Here is a 20,073-nt window from a genome sequence, read left to right as displayed (position 1 = left end):
TCTATCTTGAAAGTCTTTGAATCAGTTAATGTTTAGGATGTTTCACTCACTTCTGTAGTATGTTTAATTAGCCATGTTCACTATTCTTCAAGCTTGTTGTCTTTATTTTCTTCTTTGTTTCATTTATACATTATCAATTTATCTCAACTGACAATAGTACAGAAATAAACTCTAATATCTCAAATGGGAGAATGAAGGCGATGTCATTTCACAGTGACCGTGGTCAGTAAAAGAAAAAGTTTGCCAGCTTGTACTATTCTAAAAAAGCACATGGCTAACCCCCAAATCCACCTCCACCCCCCTCGCCCCGCACCAATCCCGCAAAAAAAAAAAAAAAAAAAGATTTGGAAAGAGCGCAATGGTGTGAAATTTTCTGGTTTAAAATTCTGGCTCCATCTCTTAATTACTGTGTCAGTAAGTGACACGGTTTTCCTGATGGCTCAGCAGGTAAAGAATTCTGCAGTGCAGGAGGCACAGGAGACACGGATTCGATCCCTGGGTCTGGAAGATCCCCTGGAGGAGGGCACGGCAACCCACTCCAGCATTCCTGCCTGGAGAATCCCATGGACAGAGGAACCCAGCAGACTACAGTCCAAAGGGTCTCAAAGAGTCAGACATGGCTGAGCGACTAAGCACAAGTGCACACGCACAGACCAAAAAGCCCCATGAATTAATTTCCCTCATCTGTGAAAGAGAAGTGATAATATATATATTACAGGGTGATGCCAATTCAACAAACAGAAAGAACACAGAGTAGACTGGGCTAATGGTAGGGGTTAATGGCAACAACTACACCAGACACTGATACTTTTTATTTGCCAGATATATTTTGTGAGGTTATTTGTCCTGTGTGTAAGTGATATGTGGACATTTATTTCACAAGGTTCAGTATATATTTTTTTGGTCATAAAGGATGGAACTGAGTTGTGCTCTTTCAAACTTAAATAAAATGGTTTTGCAAAAAATTTATTACCCAAGAAAGAAATCAAAGTCCAAATTACAAAAATAAAACAACTTTATGATAGGTTTAGTACATGTTACATTGAAAATACAATGTTTTATTATTTTATGTCATCTTTCACTAATATTCCGATTTTTCTTGAACCTTAAATCTGAACAAGTAAGTTTTATAGATATTTTTTAATCAAAGGTACAGTGTTGGGCTTGATTTTAGTTCCTAAGAATGTAGCTTGACTCTTGCATGAATCATAAAAACCTAAGGTCCATTCTATCAAAGATTATGGGCCTGCAATTATACTCTAACTAAAACAAAAATAATTAAAAAATGATTATGGGCCTGAAGTGAAATTTTACCTAGTAAAGTTTACAGTTTTGTAGTATATAGCTACATATTTTCTACATATGTTTTGGTAAAGAAGTTCTACCATTTAAGGATAATTAATTTTATTCATTAATTGAACACTTATCAAGCAACTCCTAAGTACAAAGTATTTGTTAGCTACAAGGGATCCAAAGATAAACTGAGATATAACCACTGTCCTCAGAGAGCTTAACACCTGGGAGGAAAGTTTAAACAAAAGAACACGGTGACTTTGACACATGTCCTATGCAAACTGTATAGGATTTCATGAGCACAGGGTCACATTTGTATGGAGGAAACTGAAGAGGCTCTATGGAAGAAGTGGCATTTGAACTGGGCTTTGAACACGGGCAGCTGAGAGGGAGAGGGCATTTCAGAACAAGGGACCACAGTGAGCATGACAGATGACAGACACACATGAAATCACAGGAAGAAATACACAGGTGGCATTCCAATCATAAAGACATTCTACCGGTCATTGTTCGTATCTCCTAGATGAGGAAACAGGGCTCACGAGGTTCAACTCATTGCACATGGGCCCCAAACTAGCCAGAGGTGCTGTGCTGGTAGGCACTGGCAACAACTCCATGCCTACCAACCCTGAAAGAAGGCTGGACAGAGGTCAAGGAGGCCCTTACATCCCGGAGTGAATGTCGGGACTCACTCCAACAGGCAATGAAAAGTTAGCAAAGGTCTATGAGAAAGGGAGTGAGAGAATTGTGCCTTGCTTTGGCAGAAGTCCAGATGGGAGGCCAACAGGGGCCGAGCAAAACCTGGAGGGAGTGAAAATGGAAGAAGGAAGTCTGCTGTATCTGCCTCAGGGGTAAAACCTAAAGAGCTTCGTGGCTGCAGGGATGTTCAAGGGGAGAAAGAGAAGGAAGAACGCTAACTCCAAAGTTTCAAACTTGAGCCACTCGGCAATGGACTTTACAAAAACAGTAAATTCAGGGGACTCCCCTGCTGGTCTGTTGGCTAAGACACCATGCTCCCAATGCAGGGGATCCGGGTTCGATCCTAGGTCAGGGAACTAGATTTCACACAGCACAACAAAAGATTCTGCATATCCCTAGCACAACCAAATAAATAAATTTAATTTAAAAAAAAACAAAACAGTAAATTCAGAGGAGGGGAGTAGGGGGCAGTAATGGGAGAGAGGGAAGGAAGAGTGACTTCACACTAAAACTGGAGAAAATCCAGTGATGGCTGAAGATCCACGGAGTTGGGAGTTAGCATCTGAAAAGCTCCTGCAATGAGCAAAGAGAGCATCATCCTAAAGGGAGAGGGTGGAGAAGGATGAGAAATTGGCTCAGGACCAATCCTTAGGGAATGCCCACCTGTACTTAGAGTACTGGTGAAGTAGGTATTGAACACATGGGAGGTGCTCTACATCCATCATCTCTAAGTAAATTCTCAGTAGGCACCTGTGATAGATCGAGGCAAAGAACACCAGAGAGAGTTTCCAGAAGTTGGAGGGGCGAGATGGGGAATATTCAATAGTCAAACACCACAGAGACACAATGGTAAGTAAGAACTGAGGAAAGGATATTTTAATAACTATGTTTACCGTTTTGCTACTACTGCTGAAAGATATTCAAGCTTAGCAATTGTACGTAAGTTTTATTTCACCTCTTTCTCATAACATTGTCTATTCTTCATTCACAAAACTTAACCTGTTTCACAATTACAGGTTTATTTGCATGGTTATTTGCTTCTGTGCATCTCCACACAGACACTAACATCTATGGGGGTAGGGACTCTGTTTTGTTCACTACCATATAATACACTGCTTGACCTGTAGCAGGTATTTTTACATGTTTTTTAATAAATAAATGTAACAAATGAAGATGCATAATAACTATATTTTAGAAAGAAGATAAATTCAGTTTCTCCTGTAGATTTTGTTTACTTTGAATATCAGAGTTTTTTGACACAAAGTAATATTATTCACAATAGTCCCAGACATTTGTTCTTATCTCTGTTGTACCCTGGGCTCTCTTTCCTCATTTTGTAGTTTATTTTGCCATGAGTGCCCACTGTTTCTTCCTACTTTATGAAGACCCAAATGCTGGATGTGCCACTAGTGGTAAAGAATCCTCCTGCCAATGCAGGAGATGCCAGAGATGTGGGTTTGATCCCTGGGTCTGGAAGATCCCCTGAGTAGGAAATGGCAACTCACTCTGGTATTCTTGCCTGGAAGATTCAATGGAGAGAGGACCCCGGAAGGCTAGGCTGATGGGGTGACAAAGAGTTGGACACAACTGATCACGCACGCACGCGCATATGCTGGATGTAAACAATGTCTGAACTTGAGGTTAAAAGGTAACCTACGTAACAGATTGTTCTAATAAGTTATGATACAATTCAGTGGTTTTATTTCTTATTCCAGCCACCTCAAACAAAAAGAGTGCTAAGGTCAGATCAACAGGTGTGTTTCTGTAATTTGAAGATACTGTGGCAGAGTTATGGAAGGAAAACAAAGAGTCCTAAGGGACAGGAAACTGTAGAAGCTTCTGGAAAATGTAAATTAGTTTTAAAAAAGGCTTCAGAGGCCTGTGTGCTGCACTGAGAGTCAGCAGACCTGGAGTCTGTTTCCAATCCACCTCAGACCCTCAGTCTCTGACTGGTGCTATGAGATTTCTTTACTCACTGAAGTAGGGCAACATGAATGATCCGCCTTATCCAAACACGCTGGGAAGACTGGGAACTAGACTTTTAAAGTAAAATTATTTAGGATGGCAACATGAATGATCTGCCTTATCCAAACATGCTGGGAAGACTGGGACTTCCAGTCCCAGACTGGACTTCCAGTCTAGGACTTTTAAAGTAAAATTATTTAAGAACTTTTAAAACTTTTTAATTGGAGGATACTTTACAATATTGTGTTGGTTTCTGCCATACATCCACATGGATCAGTCATAGGTAAACATATGTTTCCTCCCTCTTGAACCTCCCTCCCACCTCATCCCACTCCTCTAGGTTGTCACAGAGCACCAGATTTGAGCTCCATGCATCATACAGCAAATTCCTACTGGCTAGTTGACTACTCTAGTGGCTCAGCTGGTAAAGAATCTGCCTGCAATGTGGGAGACCTGGGTTTGATCCCTGGGTTGGGAAGATCCCCTGGAGAAAGGAAAGGCTATCCACACCAGTATTCTGGCCTGGAGAACTCCAAGGACTGTATAGTCCATGGGGTCACAAAGAGTTGGACACAACTGAGCTACCATCTGGTCAAGGCTATGGTTTTTTTCTGTGGTCATGTATGGATGTGAGAGTTGGACTATGAAGAAAGCTGAGCGCCAAAGAATTGATGCTTTTGAACTGTGGTGTTGGAGAAGACTCTTGAGACTCTCTTGGACTGCAAGGAGATCCAACCAGTCCATCCTAAAGGAGATCCATCCTGGGTGTTCATTGGAAGGACTGATGTTGAAGCTGAAACTCCAATACTTTGGCCACCTCATGCAAAGAGTTGACTCATTGGAAAAGACTCTGATGGGACTAGGGGCAGGAGGAGAGGGGGACGACAGAGTATGAGATGGCTGGATGGCATCACCGACTCGATGGACATGAGTTTGAGTAAACTCTGGGAGTTGGTGATGGACAGGGAGGCCTGGTGTGCTGCGATTCATGGGGTCGCAAAGAGTCAGACACGACTGAGCGACTGAACTGAACTGAACTGAGTGACCTTCACTAGTATTCTTGCCTGGACAATGCCATGGACAGAGGAGCCTGGAGGGCTATGTCGGTTGCAAAGAGCCGAAGATGACTGAAGTGACTGACAGTTTCACTTCACAATGTGTATGTTATTTTTTTAGTTCAACGATTGGTGCTACTTTTTTCCCTAACATTGAATATATGGAATATAGTTTCTTAACTGATCTTGAGCAGCTGGAAAGGCAAGGTAAGCTACTCCTCAGAAACAATTGATTGCTCTTCTTACCCCAAACTGGCATGATTTAGCATAATGGATAGTAGAATTGCACACTAGGAGTGGAGTGAAACCCATCCTAGGAATCAAGCCCAATCCAGTCACTCCATACATGTAAAACTATGACCCAGAAATGAAAAGACCTGGCCACCCAGTTAGCTGGTGGCAGAGCTGGATCTGGACTTTGGGTGGGACTTGTGACTCCAAGTCCATTAACTCACACATATGAGCCAAAGCTGTGGTCCTAATACTGCAGGCCCCATGTTGTTACTACAAAATGGAGTCATATTTTCATTAGCAGATAGGTTTCTGCATGTACATATTTGCATTCTATCAAATTCCTATAGTTAAGTCACCAGGAAGGAGAAAGCTACCTTTCTTGTGCCTTAAATCCAGTGCTTAGCAGAACCCTCCAGGTCCTTCCTCCTTCATCTGGATATAAAGCTTTTTCCAGAAGAGCAATTGAGAATCCCACTGTATCTTTATCCAGAGAATCACAGTGATAAGGTAGAGTGTTGCCTGCTGAAGATCTAGGTGACCTTGAATTTGACTTCAGGTTTACTCACTCACTGGCAGTATTGGCCCTTGGATGAGTCATTTAATCTCTCTTGAGTTTAGTGATATATATTTTTTTAATTTGTAAAAGTGGGATAATAATAGCTACTTCTCAGGTTCATTAACAGGATTAAACGAATTAGTGTATATAAAGAACCTGCTTCAGTGCTCTCTTCCCTCTTGTTTTGCTTTTTGTTATCCTTTCTTTTCATTTGATCAACCCAAAGTTCTCTTCTTGTCATTATTCCATGACACTGTGGGTAGACTGTCATTTTAAACATTGTACAATATTTCTAGATTTTTCAAAATAATCTGGTCAGCCTGCCAAAACTTCAAAGCCTAAAGGGAAAAGAATTTCAAAACCTTATAACTTCCAGTAGCTTTCATTTTGTTTGTTTTGCCAAACATGAAGCCAGATCAGGGCAAAATTCTACATTTTAAGTTAAGCACCTAACTCCTTTCAGGCAGTGGACATTTGGGCTACCAGATTTTTAATCCAGTGATAAAAGTTAATCTGCTTCATATTAGTAAGAATCCATAAACTATGAAATCCATCATCCTCCATCACAAAGTGACAGCAATCATGATTGTTTTCAATTTACGCTTTTGAAGAGCTCTCTTTACTTTGTCCACATTTCATCCTAATGTGACTCTAAAATGCGTGGGGACCTTGCTCTCCAAGGTGACGGGTGATATGCTTGGTTGTTCAGTGCCCTGCTCTACTTGATATGCCCTGCTCTCATGGGGACGTCAGCCTTTCAACCACTCTGAGGTCAAGAGAAAGTGGCTGTGTACATATGTCCACAGCAGAAATCCTGCTTTAGCCCAAGAGAGTCTGGCGTGGTTGGCAGTGGTGGTTCATAGCAAATACAAGGATGAAGCAGCAGGTTTACAGAGATAGGGAGCAGGGAACCTAATTAACCCAGCACCTGGAGTGCCAAAAGGCTTATTTAGTATTTTTTGCTTTTCTTCTTCTAAGCTACTTAGAGGGAGAATTGCTCATAAACATCTACATGCGTTATATGGAGAAAAAAAGATGACTGAATGGAGTAATCTGAAGGATGAATCTGCAGTTTCTCTTCTGACCTCTGCTAAGATGAGCCACAGAAGGGACTCCATGCATTTTAGACAGACGCTAAAAGGGCCATGTTTAATATTACTTGCTAAACAGTACTGAAATATCTGCCGGTAGAAAGAGCATAAAGTCCAAAGACAAGGCCATGCTTTGAATTAAAACAAACAAACAAACAAACAAACACTAGTTGCTACCTAAAAGAGACGGCCAGAACTAACCCTTGATTTTTTTCCAAATCACTTATTTGTTAGTGCTGACATGTAGGCTCTGAGAGAAAGCCACCATGCTCACAGGATGCTTCCGCCTTCTCCATATCCTCAGACTCATCCTTCTCTTAAATGCTTTTATGCATGGTAATGAAGAGTGCATTATGAAAAGCATCATTTGACATTTAGGAAGCTATGTTTCAGAAAAGGGCCTGATTAAAAAATTAGAAATTGTACAAAGTACTGCAAGAGGACTTTTAATCGAACAATTAATGTTTATTCATCACTGAATAGATACGTTCACATTAGGAGACATAAACAGCCCAAGGGCCAAGAGAAGACTCTGGGAACCCTGTCCTCTACACAGTGGGAATGGGGTTAGTCCATGAGGCTCCTCCTCCACTGTCTTCTTAACTCCCTCTCACCTCTAACCCTGCACCAAATGCTGGAGGAGGCTCTTCAGAACATAAGGCTCCTGGTGGTACAATTAGAGAATCAATGAATGGATTCTAGTCCAATTGCTCATTTTATTATTGCTCACTTAGTCTCATTGATAGAAGTGGCTGCTCAAGGTCATGTTTTCCAGGTCTCCTATCATTATCATCAAAAATATTTATGAACTGCTTTCTATACACTGTGATAAGCAGAGGCACACATCTTTATCTTCCTGTCAAGATATGAGATGAACCGAACATTAGCAATGAGATAACCAATGTCAACATTTCCCTCTGAAGAGCCAATATGGTGCCTAAACTATCAATGGAATGCATTTCCTCTTAAATACTGGATGATAAGTTTTCATTGATGAGGTACACACCAAATTAGCTTGATGAAAAGGGAAAAAAATAAGTCATTTAGTTTGCATACTGGTGTCAACATCTGCCTTGATTAGAGAAAACGCATATGTGAACATTAGAAACTTTCTATCGGCATTGTCGTCTTTACCCCTAGAAAGTCAAGAGTTTTTCTTAAAAAACATATTGTTTCCCACATCTTACCATAAAAAATTTCAAACACACAGAGAAGCGGAAAGAATTTTACAGTGGACTCCAGGATTCACATCACCTCGATTCTACAATGAACATTTCTTTACTTGCTTTATATCTTCCATCTGCTCATCCTACTATCGAACCATTAGTGATATTATGTCTTTTATGCATTTCAAAATAGACTGCAGACAGAAGACAACATTTTATTTTGAAAGAGTAGAATCAATGAGTTTTCCTACTCCTATAGAGTTGGCTAAAAAAATTATTATTTTTTTTTTCAAGGAAGAACAAACTCATCCTGAATTGTGCACACAGATATTCAATAGAGTTCAATGTATAGTCACTGTAAACAGTGTGGTAAATTAACTCAAGGTTTTGTCTACTTTTATTAACCCTGTAGATGTTTTCAGTACTCCTCCAAATGTTTGGCTTTGTGAAGACATGGCCTGTAGATTACAGAAAAATAAGCTCTCTCCTATAGATCATAGGAGAAAATTACCTGGAATGTTAGTAATAAATATTTTTGTTGGTGTTTGGCTCTGTGCTCTAATACTTTCTAATTATTCCTTGAGTATAGGAATACAGAGATTTATATACATAAATTCTTTTCATTTCTAAAGTGAGTTTTACGATACCTATAGCTCATGCTTGTCATAAGGATCAACCATGAAAAATAGGAAAACAGTTTGTAAGGAGGAAAGCACTATATGCATCTAATATAGCATTATCATTAGTGATTGCAATGCATCTGCAATAAAACACAGCTGAGGTAATGGTCCCCACTGCTGTTTGGCTTTTTCAAATCAGTCAAATAGATTTCAAAGGTTAAAGGGACAGAGTATTGGCAGTTGCCTTCACTCTGCCTGTCAGTACGTCATCTTGTCAAGGATCTAGAAGAACCTTGGTGTATATCGCAGAGACTTGTTTTCATTAGTGGAGTGTTTGTTTTGGACATCATCCCATCCTTGAAACAATACTTCCATTAGCTGGGCACAGTACCTATGATTATCCATCTTATCTGACCCGTGCCTAGCTATTCTGTTCACTGTATCCCCTTTACCTTGGTGGTTCTGAAAGGAGAAAGGGGAGGTGCTCAACTCAACATACGAGAAGGTTTATTTCATTGAATAAAACAACTACAAATGAACTGTGGGTAGAAATTCCTACAACAAGATATCATCAGGTATCATAACTGACAAGTTTGGAGGTGATGGAGATCTTCTGTTGTCATATGGAAAAAATTATATTATATGAATATCTTAAAATGTATAAGCTATAAAGTAGGGTAGCTTCCATTTTTGTATCTTGTTGGGCACAAATCAAGAAAGTAAGGAGCAAGGTCAGAACTAATTAGGGAATTAAGGAAAGAAAAATAAGCAGGGAGATGAGTTCATCATCAATTTCCATTACTGAGAACCTGCCTACATCTCTTGCATTTTATTTTACCCTTAAGGGGAATTGATGAGAAAGATTTGAAATCACCCTTACCCTTAAAAAGCTTCCATTTCACTAAGAGTTGTTTAGAGAAAACAATTGGAAGAAAGAACAATTAGAAACTGTGATCAGAAAAAAGAGGATATGTACAAAGAGAAATAGACACACTTTCTGATTTAGCAACAAGTTATACTCAACATTGGGCATGTTTACAATATAGACAATGGTCAAAACAATGAGAAGATCTCTAAGAGGATACATGGAGTTACTTCAAATTTAACATATGCTTTTTATGCAGGAAAATGAATATCAGAGGAAAAGGCAGGCTGTGCTCAACTAAAGGAGAGGGTCCCCAGGTCTATGAACCGCACCTGGCTGCTGCTGACAGCAAGAACATATCTTAAATGTTCCAGGATGGATGCATCAAGCTCTTATCCTCTGATGCTACAAAACATTCCAAACATGCAAGTGAGTTCCTTAATTAGATTCCATATTTCTGAAGCAAGCTTCTAATCGCATTTATAATTTGGCAACCTATATGACACACATACTGGGAGAAAAGTAGCTGCCCAAAAGGGTCAAGAATTTGCTTACCCTGCTAGTGAAAGTACTCATTGTAATTACAATGACTAATTGAAGTGTGTGTGTATATACATACATACATGTGTATATTACATACAAATACACATATATTCAACATGCATTTCTAAGAGAAACAGTGGCAAATCTGAATTTATAGCAAGGCAGATAGCTAGATATTTGGATAGAAGTTGTATTCTAATAAAATTTAACCATAATTTGAATTAGAACTTTGCAAATATCTTTATTATGCTATCTGGTAGTGTTGTTTATTTCTTCTGTTCCGGCTACATGTTTTGCTTAACTGTTGATGGTACCTCATTCATCTTACCTGACTGCCCAGGGGGAGGGGCACCTGACGGCCCGCGTGGTAGACAAAGAAACACGGTCAGAACTGCAGCTCTGTTCCCAGCACAGGGTTCAATGGCTATTGGTTTGGGTGCTCCCTGAAAAAGAAAACCCATTCTAAATTTGCATTGTTTACACGATACTGTTACTCTACTTTTGTCTTATGCTTCAGGCAGCTAAAATGTACATTCTTAGTAGTTGAAGAGACACCACCTTTCAATTTTTAATAGTTCAATTGTGTATTTTATTGTAGTACTATTTTGCTTTTTTTTTGTAGTGGTGGTGATTTACATTTAGAAAACATTTTTCTTGGGACATGTTAGCATGTATTTTTGCAATTTTTGAAAAGTGCTCATTGCTTTGCTCTATTTTCATCTTTTTTTCTCTAACAGAATTTATTTTTTAGTGAAGTGATGTTTACAGAAAATTAAGAGGAAGCTATAGATATTTTCTATCTATATTATTTATCTATTATTTATATATATATCTATATTATTTAACTTATATGCAGAGTACATCATGAGAAATGCTGGGCTGGAGGAGGCACAAGCTGGAATCAAGATTGCTGGGAGAAATATCAATAACCTCAGATATGCAGATGACACCATCCTTATGGCAGAAAGTGAAGAAGAACTAAAGGGCCTCTTGATGAAAGTGAAAGAGGAGAGTGAAAAGGGTGGCTTAAAGCTCAACATTCAGAAAACTAAGATCATGGCATCCGGTCCCATCACTTCATGGCAAGTAGATGGGAAAACAGTGGAAACAGTGGCTGAACTTTCTTTTTCTGGGCTCCAAAATCACTGCAGATGGTGACTGCAGCCATGAAATTAAAAGACGCTTACTCCTTGGAAGGAAAGTTATGACCAATCTAGACAGTATATTAAAAAGCAGAGACATTACTTTGCCAACAAAAGTCTGTCTAGTCAAGGCTGTGGTTTTTCCAGTAGTCATGTATGGATGTGAGAGTTGGACTATAATGAAAGCTGAGTGCCGAAGAATTGATGCTTTTGAACTGTGGTGTTGGAGAAGACTCTTGAGAGTCCCCTGGACTACAAGGAGATCCAACCAGTCCATCCTAAAGGAGATCAGTCCTGGGTGTTTATTGGAGGGAATGATGCTGAAGCTGAAACTCCAATACTTTGGCCACCTGATGTGGAAAGCTGACTCATTTGAAAAGACCCTGATGCTGGGAAAGATTGAGGGCAGGAGAAGAAGGGGACGACAGAGGACGAGGTGGTTGGATGGCATCACCAACACAATGGACATGGGTTTGGGTGGACTCCGAGAGGTGGTGATGGACAGGGAGGCCTCGCGTGCTGTAATTCATGTGGTCGCAAAGAGTCGGACACGACTGAGCAACTGAACTGAACTGAACTGATAGATATTTTCCATAAACCCACTGCCCCCATGCACAGCCTCCCTGATTATTAACATCCCCACTAGAGTAGCACATTTGTAAAAACTGATGAACCTAGAATGACGCATCTCTAGCAACCAGAGTCCACAGTTTACATTAGAGTTCACTCTTGGTGTTGTATATTCCATGGGCTTGGACAGACATACAATGACATGTATTCATCACTACAGTATCATATAGAATAATTTTGTGTGCTCAGTTGCTTCAGTCTTGGCCGACTCTTTGTGATCCCGTGGACTGTAGCCCATTAGGCTCCTCTGTCCGTGGAATTCATCAGGTAAGAATACTTGCTTGAGTGGGGTGCCATGCCCTCCTCCAGGGGATCTTCCCAACCCAGGGATCAAAGCTGTGTCTCCTGCACTGCAGGCAGATTCTTTACTGCTGAGCCACGAGGGAAGCCCATAGAGAAGTTTAACTGCCCTTAAAATCCTTCGTGCTTTCACTGCAACTCCAGGAAATTACTGATCTTTTTATTGTCTCCATAGGTTTGCTCTTCCAAAATGTCATATCACATAGTTGAAATCATACAGTATTTAGCTATTTCATATTGACTTATTTCACTTAAAAATACACATTTAATGTTTGTCTGTGTCTTTTAAATGTTTACTGCTCCATAATATCCCATTGTCTTGATGTATCATACTTTATTTACCTATTCAACTACTGAAGGACATCTTGATTACTTCCAAACTTTGGCAACGATGAATAAAGCTGCCCAAAACATCCATGAGCAAGCTTTTGTGTGGACATAAATTCTCAACTCCTGTGGGTAAATATTAAGGAGCATGATTACTGGATCACACAGTACCTTGTGTCGTTTAACACTAAATCCTGGCACACTGTAGAGGTCAACAGGCTTACATCTAAACAAATAAATGTATTTCAATATATCTGATATTTGATATATAGTCTGTGAGCCACGAAGTTGTGTAACTTCTGTTGCTTTTTCACAATTGCTTCTTCTCACCAATGATAAAACAGTTTATCTAATCAAATTATCACAATCCAAAATATTATATCTTTAAAAATATTTTCCCAGTTTTATTGAGACATAATTGCCATAGAGTAAGACACATCTTTAATATCATTTCAGTGAAATACATATGTAATGATCACCCATCAATATATTTTTTAATTAATTAACTGTAATTTGGGCTACCCTGGGTCTTCGTTGCTGCTCATGGGCTTCCTCTAGTTGTGGCAAGTAGGGGTTACTCTAGTTGTAGTATGAGGGCTTCTCATTGTGGTGGCTTCTCATTGCTGGCATCACTAAGCCAGTGCTGCCCCATGGTAAGTGGAATCTTCCTGGATCAGGGATGGAATTCATGTCCCCTGCATTGGCAGGTGGATTGTAAACCACTAGACCACCAGGGAGGTCCCCACCAATGCATTTGTATTAAATAATATAACTTTCAGGTCAGTTCAGTCACTCAGTCTTTGCAACCCCATGGACTGCTACATGCCAGGCCTCCTTGTCCATCACCAACTCCTGGAGTTTACTCAAACTCTTGTCCATTGAGTCAGTGATGCCATCCAACCATCTCATCCTCTGTTGTCCCCTTCTCCTCTCACCTTCAATCTTTCCCAGCATCAGGGTCTTTTCCAATGAGTCAGTTCTTCATATCAGGTGGCCAAAGTACTGGAGTTTCAGCTTCAGCATCAGTCCTTCCAATGAATGTTCAGGAAAGATTTTTTTTAGGATGGACTGGTTGTATCTTCTTGCAGTCCAAGGGACTCTCAAGAGTCTTCTCCAACACCAAAGTTCAAAAGCATCAATTCTTTGGTGCTCAGCTTTCTTTATAGTCCAACTCTCACATCCGTACATGACTACTAGAAAAACCATAGCTTTGACTAGATGGACCTTTGTTGGCAAAGTAACATCTCTGCTTTTTAATATGCTATAACTTTAGATATAAAATAAAAGAACACATGAAAATGATTACACATGATGCTAGTCCTTTATTAAGTACTTACTATGGATTAGCTGTTCAAAGTGCTCTCTATATATTAATTTATTTAAATCTTACAACTGGATAAGATAAGAACACTGAAGCAAGAGATTTAAAAAACTTGCTTAAATTTACACAACCAGAAAGTAGCAGGGCTGAGATTTAAACACAGGTAGGCTGTTTCCTGAGTCGATGTTCTTTGCAACACAATGCAGTTTATCGTATTACGAATGTAGGAAAATTCATGCACCCACACACATAAACATAAACACATGTGTAAGTGCACATGTGTGAACACATACAATCCATGCACACACATATGAACAAAAGCACATACTGAATTTAAGTTTAAGTACAATGCCACCTTTGAAACAACAGGAATGTCATTTTACCTGAGGAATGCTGATTTTGGCTATTTCCCTCAAAAAGTGCAGGTGCGACATGCTTGACTTATCAAAGAAACATCTACACATTAAGGCAAAATTAAACAGAAGAAAAACTACCACTACTTTAATTTTTAGAATAAATGATTTGTTTAGTCTTAGCTATTTCACTTTAAAAGTGCAGGTAAGACATGGTTGACTTATCAAAGTAACATCTGTACATAAAGGCAAAATTAAATAGAAGAAAAAATACCACTGCTTTCGTTTTCAGCACAAATACCTTGTTTAGTCTTTTATTTTAAACTGATATTTGAATTGCTCAGAAGAAACACAGACATATGTATTCATCCACCTAGAATATTTCAGAATACTGCCAGTTCCAGAAAGTTTAACGAGGCATTAAAGATAAAATATGTCCCTTTTCATGTAAAACTTAGACTGAAATTTCTGGTGACAACGGTTTTATGTGGTTATAAAGGATTTCCCCTTTATAGTGATATAAATCTCATGTTTTAAAATTATCCTCATACAGATATATTTTGGGAATTTTCCATATAAAGGTGAAAGTGGTCATGGTAATAGAAGAAAAGGGCATAAAACTCTTCCAAGAAAATGCTGTAAGCCATGTTGCAATCCTGTATCAAGTTACATGTCTATGGTTTTCCCCTTTAAAGCTTATATTTAATTTAACAGACTTATTTTTGAAAATGTTAAGCTAAAATCAGCATAAGTACACAGATATTCTTTGATGATGCAAATATTTAGAGAATAGGCTTGTCATATTCCAAGGATAACAGAAAAATACTATGAATGTTTTGAACCATATTTCTAGGCTCCTGAAATTTATCCTAATTTAATAAATGCAAAGTATATGTAAAGGTCAATTGGTTAAAATATACCAAGAGAAGATAGAATGAATTCATGTTTAAATTATGGTGCTATATTAGAAATACTCAAGTCCCTTTTAATATACCTAAGAAATAATTCATCATTTCCACCATCAGGCAAGGGTTTCTTTGCTATTTTGTTCTTAAGCACTCAATGAAAGTGAAAAAGTGAAAGTGTTATTCAGTCAGTCGTGTCCGACTCTTTGTAACCTCATGGACTGTAGCCTGCCAGGCTCTCTCCAGGGAATTCCAAAAGTAAGAATACTGGAGTGGGTTGCCTTTCCCTCCTCCAGGGGATCTTCCTGATCCAGGGATCGAGTTCGTGTCTCCAACATTGCAGGTGGATTCTTTACCATCTGAGCCACCAGGGAAGCCCTAAGCACTCAATAGCACTACTACTCAAAATATCCAAAGCCACGCTAAAACACTTGGTTATAAAACTAAGAATGATTTCACAATTATAACACACACACACACACACACACACACACACACACACACACACACACAAAACAACCAGTTGAGAAACAGTGTTTCTTGGTTTACAAGATTTATAAAAACAAGAAACAATTTGAGGCTACATCAGCTGATAAATAGCTAACATTTATTAAGTGCTTACAATACGCCTTGTGCATATTATGTGTTGTCAGCCTACATTTCTGCTGCTTTTAAGCACTAGAAGAAAAGGTTTTAAACATCAGACACCAAGACTGAAAGCACCAACTGAGAGAAAAATTTTTAAAAAAAATAAAACAAAACCCAAAAAACCCTGTAAATTTCAAATAGAAATGGCTAAATTATTTAATACTTTAAAACTTCAGAGAGTCAGCAACAGATAAAAGACAGTGTAATAAAATATCCTGACCATGGGAAAGTAATTATTTGCATAGGGGCCACTTCTGTAGAATCTTCTTTAAAATAATTCTCTTACTCTTTATTTTACCGCTATTGCACAGAAAACATTCAGAAATTTCATTATATTGATAGGCTATATGAAAGAAGATTATAATCCTATTTTAAAATCAAATTGGCTTACAACTTTCTCTATTTTTAGCAATAATATTTTCATTAAAGGATATTAGCAAAAACATGAATTATTCATTATGTTTAAAATATTAGTGACTAGCACAGCTCTTTGACACTTCTGGCAGGAATTCATATAATTTAAAAAAATATTTCCAACGACTTTGTGGCAAATATTACTTTCAATAAAGTATTTTAAACAAAAAAGAAAAACACTTTATAGCACTTGGGTTTTGCACCAGAAAATAGCAAACCCCTCTGAATGATATTTCTGATACCTTGAGGTTTGTCAGTTGTTTAGCAATAAATACATAGCCATGCATCAAAATCATTTTACAATGACATAACATGTTCACTGAACTGTGCAACTTATCATACATTTTCCATGACTGCCTTTGAAAGAGATAAGGCATGGGTTTGTTTGCCCACAGCACCCAGCAACTGTGATTTACTTCTAGGCATTTTCATATTTGTTGTGCCGAAAGAACCAGGCGTTAGACCGTGCCAGAAAACATCACTGACAGTTATGTAATTAGCAGTCCTTGTTTATTAAGCACGCGGAGCTTTTACAAAAGACTTGTTTTGTTCACAGCAGTTACTTCTGAAACTATTGTACTCATATCTTTAAGTTCTTGCTCTTTTTCTGGGAGCAATTCTAAAACTCTTTCTGTTTTTGAGCTATCAAAGACCAGCAAGTTACCAGAGAAGCTTCTGAAATCATAAGGATTTTCAAGATTACAGTTCTTAAAACTTCCAGTAATATATTCTGAAACAGAAACCACTTTGTGAACCTGGCGTCTGTCCTGGAAAACTGCTGCTACAAGAACCCCTGGGTGATTCGAAGACTTCAGTGGGCAAAAGCTGGCTGCTTGCTCCTTCCTCCAGTGTTTGCTTCTCAAAGAGTGAGTGAAGGAGGAAGTGGGTGACGTATAGAAATCACACTGAAGCCCATCACTGGAAACTAACCCCAGAAGCTGAGGATTTGAGAGAATTATATGTAGCTGATGGAGTAGGAAGTGGCTACCCACTCCAGTATTCTTGCCTGGAGAAGCCCATGGACAGAGGAACCTGGCGGACTACAGTCCATGGGGTTGCAAAGAGTCAGACATGACTGAGCACGCCCGCATATGTAACTGAATCACTTTACTGTACACCCGAAACACTGTAAATCAACTATACGTCTTTACAAAAATAAAACAGAAAACAAAAACAAAACTTTTAATACTACCAAAGCAGGGCTTGCCAACTCAAATTACTTCAAGGAACAGGTCACATTTATTAAGTGCATACAATATGCCTTATGCTATGCCAAACGTTTACATGGGTTTAATCCTATTCCAAGAGGTAGGGGCTAGTCCTATTTCATAAATTGTGACACTGAAGCTCAAACAGTTTATGTAACATAACTAAGGTTGCAGACCTAACAGGTGAACAAGCCAGGATTTGGAAAAAATATAGCTATCTTCTCACCTTGTATGCCTAACCATTATGCACACTGCCTGTAATAGGTAAGCAGACTGTCTTAACCCGTAGAGTAAGACAGTTAGAAGTAATGGGCACCACAGTGAACTGGAAAGTACAAGATTTATTTAAAACATTCACCCTCAAAAATTTTGCTGCCACAAAAGAAGTCTATGTGTTAAAATGGGCTGAGAGCCACCACTCTGTAAAATGGAATTCAAGATGTCACTTTAGAGTTGCCAGGCTCTTGGGTCTACCCATTCACCAAACTTCATCTTTTATTCTGCATAAGCGTCATGTTTTAGTCAATGTTAAGTGCTTACTCTTCAATATTCGCACCCACGGTTTCCAGAATCTGTTCCTCCTTCATTCATAATATTCCTACTCTCCAGGAGATCCTTCCTATAGATCTCTAACTTTCCTAAAATTATACATCCCTCAGAGACAACTCATGCATGAAGTTTCCTCTGGTCTGAGGTATGTAGTCTCTCCCTCCTTAGTTCTTTAATTGTTACGGCGCTTTTCATTTTTCAAATGACACTTAAGCAAGTGCACTGTCTTCCCACTGGAACAAGCTCCTTGAGGGCAAGTCCAGTTTCTGATTCATGTCTATTGACCTTGTACTCACTTCCTCTCTTTGAAAAGCGTAAGCGCAGTGCCTGTGTTACCTTTCGGGGAGAGTTGTCTTCCAATCTTATAGTAAAAGATTGATCCCAATCTTAGAAGATTTATAAGATAAATAAGATTTATAATCTTATAACAATCGTAAGATTTTTTTCCCAGTCTTTTAGTAAAAGCATAGGTATTGATGTACATGTTGTATATCTCTATTAGATTCCTGCTTTTCCAAGGCAGATATCAAGTTAGACTTTTTTTTTTTGCCTTACCTAAAACCTCCAATGGGGTGGTGGTGGTGGAGTGGGGGATGGGGGGAGGGTTCCCAGTGGCACGGTTGTAAAGAATCCACCTGTCAATGCAGGAGATGTAGGTTAGAACCCTGGGTCAGGAAGATTTCCTGGAGTAGGAAATGGCCACTCATTTCAGTATTCTTGCCTGGGAAATTGCATGGACAGAGGAGCCTGGTGGGCTACAGTCCATGGGCTCGCAAAGAGTTGGACATGACTGAGTGATTAAGCACACACACAGCATCTAACGGAATGCATTTTTACACATGGTAAGTGAATTAGTAAATGGAAGAATACATGGAATCATCACGTGCTGAGATAACTGGTGGGCATGACTCAGTTTCTATCCAAATTATGAAATGTTAACGGGATAAAATAAAACACTGAAAAAGAATATTAGCTAATGTTTACTGAGTACTTACCAGGAGCCAAGAGCTGTGCTAAGCACTATATTTGCTTATTGTCTTATTTTCTATTTTATACAGATGAATGAATTGAAATTCAGAGAAGTCAGACAATATTCTCAGGGTGACAGAGCTAGAAAGTGGCAGGTTCAGGATTGGAACCCAGGTCTGTTTAATTATAGTATCTTGACTCTTCACCACTGTATGCTACTGTTAAAAAACATAGCTGAAGAAGTCAAGAAGTCTCTCATTCTCTCAGCTTAACTATTAATAGGAGGAATCAGCTTAAGATATCATATATAAAAATTATATGTGTGTCTCTGCCCCATTTCTGAGCAGAGCTCAGAACACTTGAGTTCTAGAACGAGTTCTGTCAGTATTTAGTTGTGTGATCCTGGGCATATTACTGAATCCAATTTTCCCAAGTGGAAAATGAACAAGTAGGCTGGATGATTTTAGGGTCTCTTTAACATTCTGTGACTATGATTTATGGACAACCTTCAGAATGTGTGACATAACAATATCTAACACTTACTCTAAGTACAGTGAAATTTGAAATGTCCAGTCTTTAGTAATATTTTCTCCTGTTCAGGTACTTCAAATGACACATCTAATTTTTAAAGCACATTATTATACATACGATGAATACATCATATATTACTAAATGGCCACCATCTCATGCCAGAAAAGCAATTAGAAAATTGAATCAAGGAATTAAGGATTAATGTGGATATGTTATACCTGTCAGCGGTAATAAGTGTTTTGACAAGGATAGAATAAAGTCTGACAGTATGCACAAATACTAATCTGATATATGAGTGAAAGATTAAAAATGCAAACAACTGCACATTAATCACTCTAACATTTTCCTATTAGAACACTTTTAGTGCTATTCTTATCCAAATCCATTTATAAATAAAAATGAGTCTTTCTCAACAGCTTGCACAAGTTGGTATTCGCAGTTTAATGAGTATTTATATTGATATAAAATTTAGCTTTTAGTCACATTAGTAAAATAGAATTAATTTACTGAACATAGATTTAAGTCAGGCTGACGGTCTGGCTCGCAACTGATCAACTATGTTGATTCTATAGGATCAACAAATGCCAAGATTCCAGATCTCAGAAACAGATTCTCCAATTTTGTTGTTCAGACTTGAGAGAAAACCAAAAGTAAAAATCATATTCTCTCCTTATTTACCACTTGCATGA

General features: G+C 38.6%; 1 protein-coding gene across 3 annotated transcripts in view; it reads right to left on the bottom strand.

The window, feature by feature from the left end:
• ATRNL1 (attractin like 1) overlaps nucleotides 1-20,073 on the bottom strand; it is an 809,337-nt gene that overhangs the window by 125,480 nt on the left and 663,784 nt on the right. For 2 of the 3 annotated variants that reach the window (XM_069567614.1, XM_069567616.1), the window contains exon 28: nucleotides 10,416-10,530. The exons of the other annotated variant lie outside the window; for it this stretch is intronic. In XM_069567614.1, coding sequence (XP_069423715.1) covers nucleotides 10,416-10,530 — 115 coding nt within the window. The remainder of the gene's footprint in view (nucleotides 1-10,415; nucleotides 10,531-20,073) is intronic. 3 annotated transcript variants of the gene reach the window in all.

This window comes from Ovis canadensis, chromosome 22 (assembly GCF_042477335.2).
Source record: "Ovis canadensis isolate MfBH-ARS-UI-01 breed Bighorn chromosome 22, ARS-UI_OviCan_v2, whole genome shotgun sequence".
Classification (NCBI taxonomy): Eukaryota; Metazoa; Chordata; class Mammalia; order Artiodactyla; family Bovidae; genus Ovis; species Ovis canadensis.
The sequence above is the reverse complement of the archived record's forward strand: the minus strand, read 5'-3'. Positions and strand labels throughout refer to the sequence as shown.